A 10,081-nucleotide genomic window follows, 5' to 3' on the forward strand; every position below is an offset into this window, starting at 1 on the left:
AGTGGGTTTGGAAGAATCCCTCAGACGTACAGATACTAGATTAATTGTACTTGCTTTATGATACACTGTCATCACTGGTGTCTCAATCACTCTTTTATGTTATTAAGTCCGAAGAAATCTTCTCATTTGAACTGGATTCAATGTGATGTGATGGTTTGTTTTATCTTGAGCTGCAGTCACAGCGTATTGGGACCAAAGGATTTTGTTGCTTATCCCTACAATACAAACTTCAATGAGCACATGAAACTGAAGATTGAATATACTGTATTTTGCATTTGTAAAAGAAAGTATTTACATGTTACCCATCTAATATGACAAAGTTCAGGCAGAAGAATAGGAAATCTAAAATGAATGTTTTAAAATTTTGGTTTCACTTCTTCATGAGTTACAGGGGATCATTCTGTACTGGAATGGCAGATTTCGTCTATACTTTATTTACCTTATTTAAAAACCTATACTACTTTATTGATAAGATTTTTCCTTTTTGCTTTTCAGGAACCGTGGGGAAAAACGAATGGGCGCTTTTGAATGTATTCGTAAAGTGTATCAGACAGATGGACTTAAAGGATTTTATAGGGGCATGTCTGCTTCATATGCTGGCATATCAGAGACTGTTATCCATTTTGTTATTTATGAAAGTATTAAGCAAAAACTACTGGAGTATAAGATTGCTTCTACAATGGAAAATGATGAAGAGTCTGTAAAAGAAGCATCAGATTTTGTGGGAATGATGCTAGCTGCTGCCACCTCAAAAACTTGTGCCACAACTATAGCCTATCCACATGGTAAGAGGTGTTTGAGTTTATAGGAGTAAAATTCTATTAATTTAGAAATTTTCCTGTGTCAGCCAATGGCCCACTTATTAGCACATTTATAATTTTATTGAATTCCAGTAAAACAATATATGGTTTCCTAGGAGTTCATCATAATGGGATTAAATCTGTAAGTAACGGTTTTAATTGGTCAGTATATATTATAGTAGCATGGTGGTGATTTAGCATGGGCTTTGGATAGTCACATTTCAGCCCAGAGTCTGTCAGATTATAGCCTGGTGACTTTTGGGAAAGTTTCTTTAAATTAAAAAAAACTATGGATACGGTTATGGTATGCTAGATACTTTATATACATTAGTGCTAATCTACAAGAAAATTTGTGTGAAGTACTTAACCGTCTCTGTTGAAGTCTAAGCATGCTAATACATACCCAGAATTTGTCTTTATTTTCAAATGGGAAACAAGAAATGTTAAGATTGAGTTGTCCAAGGTCACACAGCTTACTCAGATCACATACCTTTTTTAGTGGAGGAGCCCAAATTTGAAATTGGGTCTGTAATCCCAAAGGCCAGCCTATTTTACATTATTTCATGTTGGCAAATAAGTATATATGATTTATTTCTCTCTGAAGTTTTACAGTATTAGTGTATTTCATTAATAGATAACAAAATTACTTAAGAATTCGTCTTGCGATGTGCTGAGGGTTTGGGGGTTTTTTTGTAATTTTTATTGTTTTGTTTAAAGGTAGCCTTTGATTTTGTTGTTTGGGGTTTGTTTTGCTTCGGGATTATTTTTGTTCATTTATTTTTGAGAGAGAGAGAGAGAGATTGAGCTTGAGCTTGAGCAAGGGAGGGGCAGAGAGAGAGGGAGACACAGAATCCAAAGCAGGCTCTAGGCTCTGAGCTGTCAGAATGCATGAGCTATGAGATCATGACCTGAGCTGAAGTAGGACGCTTAACCGACTGAGCCACCCAGGTGCCCTTTTAAGGTGTTATTTTTTAAGTAATCTCTGTATCCAGTATGGGGCTGGAACTCACAACCCCAAGATCAAGAATTGCATGCTCCACTGACTGACCCAGCCTGGCACCCCCGCTTTGGAATTTTAATCTAAATGCTTCACTCTTGTTACACTGATGAGCATTTAGCTTCACCCTTGTGAAGCTAAAGCCCTGTAATCAAAGCTGTATCAAGATAAATGAAACAGGGCTATGAGTAAAATGAGAATTTTACTCGTAAGATGTAATTTACAAGTAAAACCAAGTCTAACCAATTTGCACTGTGAAGTTCTCTCAGTTTCCTGAGGGAAGTTCCTAACTTCTTTCTTTAAGAGAAGTCAAAAGAGGACAGTATCAGCATTGTTTAGGTTCTGGCTCCTATAGGATGCCTAGAACCATGGCCTGCTAAGGTGAGAGACAGAATTTTAGAATTGTAAACACCCTGTTCCTTCCAGTCAGATGATGTCACTACAAGAAGAGGTAATTTATAAATAGTATTTTGGAGTGGAATAAGTAAATGGCATTAATTTTTAAGAGAGGACACAAGAGATTTCAGATATTCACATTTGCAGTGAAAATGTCTCTAGGCCATTTTCCTCAGGCCCATCAGGAGTAGTGTGTTGGAAAAACAGACTCTTCAGTAGAGAGCTCTGAATTCTTGTCCCAGCCTCTCAACTGACTAAAACCTCTCAGCAGTCCTGATTCCTCATCTTTCAAAACTAAGAAATACGGACTAACTATACGTAATCTTTTAGATTTCTTAGAGCTCTAAAACTTTATAATTTTTGCTTAGTTGCTTCCCAGATGGAACCTTTCAGCTGATTGGCTGTATTTTGAACATATCCAGCCTCATGAACATGAAATTTCATGTTGGCATTTGTGGACCAAATAGATTAGTTGTGGTGAATAGATTAGTTGTTCTATTTTTTCATTGTAGGGTCCACTTAAAATCTTTTCTGTCACTATATCTTTGTGTATTCGTCCTTGATACCACCTACATTCCTTTTCCTGTCTCTTTACCTTTTTCTTACAAAATCTATTCTCCCCTTTGTCTATATTAGTATACAACTGATACTTTTGTTTTATTCTTTTACCATTAAGGAACCTGTTATAATTACCACTTACTACTAGTGATTTTAGCCAGCTGACTTAGAAGTTTGGTGTTACTGGGGCGCCTGGGTGGCTCAGTTGGTTGGGCGTCCGACTTGGGCTCAGGTCATGATCTCACGGTCTGTGAGTTTGAGCCCCGCGTCAGGCTCTGTGCTGACAGCTCAGAGCCTGGAGCCTGCTTCGGGCTCTGTGTCTCCTTCTCTCTCTGCCTCTCTGCCTCTTACGCTCTGTCTCTGTCTCTCTCAAAAATAAATAAACATTAAAAAAAAAATTTTTTTTAATAAAAAAAGTTTGGTGTTACTCTAATATAACCAGTTTCAATCAGTTACGCATTAAAAATCACTCCTTATCCGAAGTGTACACTTAAAAGACTGGTAAATGGGATATACTCAGCATTAGGAGGGTATAAAGATATCACTAATGTTTTAAAATGACTTTTTCTCCCCTAAACAGAAGTCGTAAGAACAAGACTACGTGAAGAGGGAACAAAATATAGATCTTTTTTTCAGACACTGTCTTTGGTTGTTCAAGAAGAAGGTTATGGGTCTCTTTACCGTGGTCTAACAACTCATCTGGTGAGACAGATTCCAAACACAGCCATTATGATGGCCACCTATGAATTAGTGGTCTACCTTCTCAATGGATAGCAACTTCAGGCTGCTGTATACTATGAAGAGGGAAGACCAAAAGATGACAGTGGACCATGCAGTATCGAAGCCAGCATGGTGGACAGAAGAAAATAGTTTGGGAACATGTAACTATGCCTAAGGGAAAGTTTGGTTGTAGGAATTAAAGTAATCATAATAACCGCATTACTTGGTCTTTTCAGTAATGTGAAAAAAACCTAGGCTGCCCAAGAAAAAGCCTTTAGAAGCACTACTTCCTCCAAATTGCCATTTTCTCTACCATGTCCATGGGACATAGTTGCATTTTGTTGATTTATGGCACAATATAGTGTTTATTCCATGAGCACTTTTCAGTCTTCTAATAAAGCCATCCATAATTATATAAATATTGTAACTATCCAAAGATAGTATTGACAGTCCTAAATGTCTTACCTCTGGCTTCTGTGTAATTTCTGTAAAATTGTAAAATAACAATAAGTGAGATCCTTAGTATTGTTTTCACATTTCCTTGAGAGGATCTGGAGTATTTTAAAGTTAATTATTTGGCATTATTCATCACTAGTTTTGACAGCTAATGAAATAGTATCTAAATATCTTGTGTGTTTTTAGCTTTAAAATGTTTTGGTTTCCACTGCTAACAGGAACATGATGTTTAGCAAAATGTGGACGCTTAAATTGTTTGTTAACATATCAAACTCAGTGGTAATAGTTTGGGACAGAAAAAACCAGTAAAATGTTGATTCTTGGCCATTTCAATAACTTGAGCGTGTCCTCCGATCTTTTCTATCTTTATGATACGTGAATGACTTCAGTTGTCTTTTCAGTGGTTTATTAGTTATGGACTTAAATTATCATCTGTCATACCTAGGTATTATTTTCTTAAAGTGGAAAAAATTTACCACTTCTGAATCTTTCTCCATTAGGAATTTGAACCTTTGAATTATTTCCAGATGATCAATATAAATTGCATTTATTTTGTAGAGAAAATGGTAATTTTCAGCTTTGCTGTAATAGGTTTTTTTTTTTAAGGTGGCATTATAAATATCTGGGGCAGTATCAACATCGAAGAGGGGCCCTTTGCCATCTGATCGAACAGGTGGTGATCCTAATTGACTTACAATTTTGTAAATGAACAAACTGCTTTTGACAAGAAATGTATGCTATCCTAATTTCTTGAATGGTAAATCATAGAAAGATTCAAGTTAATTCAGATTCAGTGTGCTAACAGGATATAGCTTTTACATTTTGCTGTTGAGTTCACCTGTACCTCTTAATACTTAAATGTATTATATGTATGGCCTTTATGAAGATGTTTGCTATAATTCTGTTAAGAGACTTTGCTAATGGATGTTGCTATACTGGTGTATAAAACATCTACAATTAAACTCCAGTGTGGTACTCATTTCAGTATAGATGAACTGTACATTTTGTGCAATGGCTTTATCTTAAGAATGACTCTTTGTGAATGCACTTTGTGGCCTTTTTTGGGGGGGTGGTGGTGGGGTGAGAGTAACAGAGAATTCCACTTTAGGATTTTTTTTTTTTAACCATTGGTCATGTATTAGGCAGAAACAGTGTTCAACAAAACATTTTTCTGGGTTTTAGATACAGTGCTTTGGAGATCTTTAATAACATAAATGTTTTACATATTCTATGTACGCTCTAGTGCCCCTAACATAGAAAATTGTAGCACGTCATTGCAAGCTTACTCTGTTGTCACCAGTGAAACACAGTGCCCTCTTAAATTCCTCACCTTCTTAACTCATTATAATCAACAGTAACTGGATGTTTTTGAGGTGCTTTGATTGGAATTTAAAAATATTCCAATCTCTTTGGAGACCAAAGGCAATTTCAGTTTCATTACCTTTGGGATTATTCATACCTTTTATGGTGACTTTTAGCTTTGACATTTATTGTGAGAAACATGCCAAAAAAAAAAGCAACCCAATAATAGGGGGTTCTCACTTAAATCTGTAGAGAAAGTCTCAATCTAGAGTGTTTGCCTTTTCAGGTGCCACTTATACTGCCTAATACAGTGCCATTTGCCTTGTGAAGATGCATAAACATTAGTTGTGCTGAATGTAGGACAGACATTCTCCCTAATCTTAATGATCTCAGTACACCACAGATGATTAAGAATGATCTGAAAACCAGCAGCTAAGGAACATCTTCTTATTTAGCTGTAGCAAATTCATAATAAGTGTCCTTCAAGGATGAACATGTATTCTATTCTGGTTTGTATTTAGCAAGTAAAACTTATGTTGACCTTTAGTGCATTATATTCTGCTATAGAGTATTCTCTATGTACTGGAAGACCAGATGTTAGAGTCTTTTTTACTTTTTTTTTTTAATGTTTTTATTTATTTTTTTGAGAGAGAGATTTACAGAGTGTGAGCAGGGGAGGAGCAGAGAGAGAGGAAGACACAGAATCTGAGGCAGGCTCCAGGCTCCCAGCTGTCAGCACAGAGCCCAACACGAGGCTCGAACCCACGAACCGTGAGATCATGACCTGAGCCAAAGTCGGACGCTCAACCGACTGAGCCACCCAGGCGCCCCAGATCTTAGAGTCTTAGACTTTGTTTCTTTGTACAACAACTGGAAAGGAGCAATGAAGCTTTTTTTTTCTTTTTCTTCCCAAAGCACAATCTGCCATAGTTTACTTTATGTGTGATAGAGATAATTTTAAAAAAAAGACTATATATAAAAGTTGTGTATAAATTTTGTCTCTGAAACATTTCTTTGGAGATTTTTTTCATTGATGCAAATGTTTAAAAAAATGCATACTTAAAGGATTTTTTTTTTTAACTGTTTTCATCTATTTTCTATCAGATGACTTTATTTCTAGCATAGAGATAGGCAGCACTCTTCAGACTGGTCTGTACTTTTATTATGCAGTCTTCTCAGAAAATTGAATTGAACTTATTCACATTAAAGAAGTAGATACTGAAAGATATGCTCATAGAGCAGCAGATAGAACTTTGGTACCTGTAGCACATAGACAGGTTGCTAAATCTCAAAGTCCAAATCTGAGAACTACCAACCCTGTGACTGGGGTATAATACAGTGCTTTTAAATAGAGGAAAAAACAAATACTGTATCACCAAAGCTTTGTCTTAATTTTCATTACGTATGTAACTTTGTGGAACCAGCCTTCCTAGATTGGGCCCACAAGTAATTTATTTATAACTTTGAAACTAGGATAGAATATTGTTAGATTAATTCATCCAAGCTTTTGTCTCCTAAAACCTAATGCCCGTTGCAGAGTAGCATTATTGTATTAGGACCAGGTTGTTAAAAATGATGAGTGTTTACTCTTTTACTGGAGTATAAACATGTCAGCATTTTTAGATTGTTTGAAATCACTAAAATACCAATTTGAACTTGAAGGATGTAAGTGCTAGAAATCAATCTATCCCCTTACTCTTCAGCATTGTTCATGCCTATCTTTTGTTGTTTACATGCTCTTCTGCCAGAACTTTAGTACTGTAGGGACCCCTTTTGGCTTAATAAATATAATAGATGAGCCTTTCTGTGTACTGATCATGACTTCAACATTCCTAAGAGTAAAGGTATTTCTAAATGAATTAAATTAGAAGGAGTTTTAATTATATGAAGGTGTTTAATACAGTGTGCATTCTGCCCATTCAAGTCTCTTCTCCATCATCCCCTTACACTTCTTGTTAATCTAAACACTGCTTTTTAGGCTATCCCTTTTAGAAACTGAAAATTCTGGTTTCAGTTTTTACGTTAAAAAACATTTGAATGTGTACCCCTCATATGTGAACAATTATGATCTATTAGTCATAGCTAAATAATCAGCTTCAAAGGAGTTGGTATCTTTTGACCGTTTACGTGAGGTTTGTTATTCTTGCATTTTGTGTACATGGCTGTAAATTATGTGCATTTATTCTATTTATGTTAACTAGCTGAATTTTATTTGAATTGTTAAATTAAAAAATTAAAACATCCTTATGAAAATATGGGGGTTTTTTCCTATAATGTCTTCTAATATTATGGTGAGAATGTTATACTTTCTTAGGATTATGTGAAGAACCAAAGTGCATTGCCATTTTCAAGGTGTTAGCCCCCTGTCTGCTAGACGTATAGTGATGTCTCTAGAGGAAACAAAAGGTCAAATAATCGAATTCCCTTGTAATTCAGTAAGGTATTTCTGTTCTGCCATATTTTCCACAGGTTTATTGATCTTTAGGTACCATACTTTTTTATGTATCAAAACATCCAGTTTGCAAAATATATCTGAGAAGTTGGAGACCGACTAAGTTATTTGATTGATAACTCCTTGGGTTATAATGATTTTTTTTAACATCATGAATTTTTGTTAGTTTTGGTTTCAGCCTTTCAGAAAGCTAAGAAAAAATTAAAAAGCTGGAAACTTGTTATAATAACCAAATGAATCCATGTATGACAAGTTGCAGCACGTGACACAGATATAAATGTTAATAGTAACTACCCATTTTACATTTTGTCCATTTGTTTAAGTTTTCACGAATTAACAGCAACCATCAAACATCACCTAGTTTTGTAAGTGAGGAAGGAAATCGGACAAATTTGTTGTGTTCCTTTTCTCAAACATAAAACTCAAACCTTTTGATTGCTTTCCACTGAAGACTGAAATAGTGGATGAGGTGAAGACATTGGGAAAATAATAGTTGAGGTTGGTATGACCAGCATATTTTAATAGTGTCCCAGGTTTTATTTATTTATTCATTTATTAGTGAATAGCAGGAGTTGTGGTAGAGGAAGGAATTTGTGAGTGTGTGATTTCTTGAGGTTCAGGTATGACCTTCATATAACCGATAAACTCAGGCAAGAAAGCAAGATGTAGTTAAATGGTTTCCTTTATTTTCCTGATTTTCTTGCATTGCACAAACCAGCTGACTATCTTAATATGTGGAATCAATTCAGTAATTTTAAGTTCACAGAGTGTGCTCTTTATACAGTGATTTCATGAAGTTTTCCAACAGCCTAGAGATTGGGTGAATACCCAAGTGATAATTAGGGGGAAACCAGTCACAATGGGGTTTTTTTTACTTGGTGTTGTTCTGAGTTTTAGTTCTATGTTTATTTACTACACTAGAGTCTTCAGTAGCATTTGGGACGACACAGAGGTGATTAGCAAAACAAAAACCCTTCATTTAGAGGAAAGACCTACGGGGATTGGCTCAGAATGAAACCTACTGGGGGATAATAAGAAATAGAGCTACTATTTACAGTTTACTGTTCTTGAAGCTGATCTACATAGATTACATCCTGAGGCTACTGAGAACCATTGGATTTTTTTTTTTTCCCCCAAAGCATTTGTGTAACAACAGCAAGTCAGACACTAGGTTCATTGGGTGTTAGGGTATGTCCTATGTTCTCTGGAAGTGTTATGGCAATTAATTCTTTTAGAAAGATCTGGAAAGGTTGCCTGGAGAAAACAGTATTGAAACCAAACGTTGGAACAATAGCAATTTGACAGGCTGATTTGGGGAGGGGCATTTCTTGTTGAAACAAAGATCAAGGTGTTCTAGTAGCCCATCAGGAGAAATAACCCACTTTCTCTGATTCCCTCTTGGGAACTGATAACAAAAAGTAACTGTCTTGAGATTTTGAAACTAGTGGTAGATCTAGGATTCTAAATCTAGTCTCATTCAGAGGAGCTTATCACATCCAGCTCAGTGAAATTTAGTGCTAGACACCTGTTTTCTGTGTCTCAGTCCCCCACACTTCCAAAGCTCAATTCCTCGAGTCTTCCATCAAAGATAAAGGCCCACTTTCAGTCGCTGTTTCTGAATCCTCCCTTTCAAGGTTATCCAGTAAGATTGATCTCCATTGTATGAACTTACTGTGCGGTGTTTTCGTGGCTTAGGTTATTTGATCCAAATTTTCCTGTTTTATATGCGTATATTTGTTGTTTCCCCCCCCCACCCCCCTCCATAAGTGTGCTAGACCAACTGGATATTAGTATGAAAAGAGCCATTACCTCACCATGCATAAAAGGTGGCTGTGGGTCTAAAGGCAAAAATTAACATTGCAAACCTTGAAAAAAGATGAAGTATCTTTGCAACCTTGGCGGGGGCGGGGGGGGGGGGCGGTTAGAGTCCACAAAAAGCACTAACCATTAAACCCTCAAAGTTTAAAACAAAAAAAAACAACAATGGTAAAAATGCAGCCCCAGACTACAAGAAAATATTTACAATAGACAGGATATACTCATAAACACATATAACCTAAACATTTTTTAAAAAAATAAACCTATGTAAAGATGTTTAACATGGTTAGTAAAACAAATTAGAACCACAAAGGAGATAACACTACAATATACCCAGTACAGGAACAAGTAGAAACAACACCGAAAATGGAGAAACGAACTGCTACATTGCTGTTAAGAATGTAAAATGGTATAGCTACTTTGGAAAGATGAAAGTGTTTTTTTCTCAATGTTTATTTTTTTGAGAGCAGGGAAGTGACAGGGGGACAGAGGATCCAAAGTAGGCTCTGTACTGACGGTGAGGCTCAAACCGTGAAATCATGACCTGAGCCGAAGTCAGACACTTAACTGAGCCACCCAGGC

General features: G+C 36.1%; 1 protein-coding gene across 1 annotated transcript in view; it reads left to right on the top strand.

The window, feature by feature from the left end:
• The window catches only part of SLC25A36 (solute carrier family 25 member 36), a 37,298-nt gene extending 31,855 nt beyond the window's left edge, over positions 1–5,443 (top strand). Inside the window, exons 6-7 of the mRNA XM_040480336.1 lie at positions 496–785; positions 3,332–5,443. Of these exons, the coding sequence (XP_040336270.1) occupies positions 496–785; positions 3,332–3,525 (484 nt within the window). The 3' untranslated portion in view covers positions 3,526–5,443. The remainder of the gene's footprint in view (positions 1–495; positions 786–3,331) is intronic.
• The last annotated feature ends 4,638 nt before the right edge of the window (positions 5,444–10,081 follow it).

Source organism: Herpailurus yagouaroundi, unplaced genomic scaffold, assembly GCF_014898765.1.
Source record: "Herpailurus yagouaroundi ecotype Mexico unplaced genomic scaffold, PumYag 159, whole genome shotgun sequence".
In the NCBI taxonomy this organism is placed as follows: domain Eukaryota; kingdom Metazoa; phylum Chordata; class Mammalia; order Carnivora; family Felidae; genus Herpailurus; species Herpailurus yagouaroundi.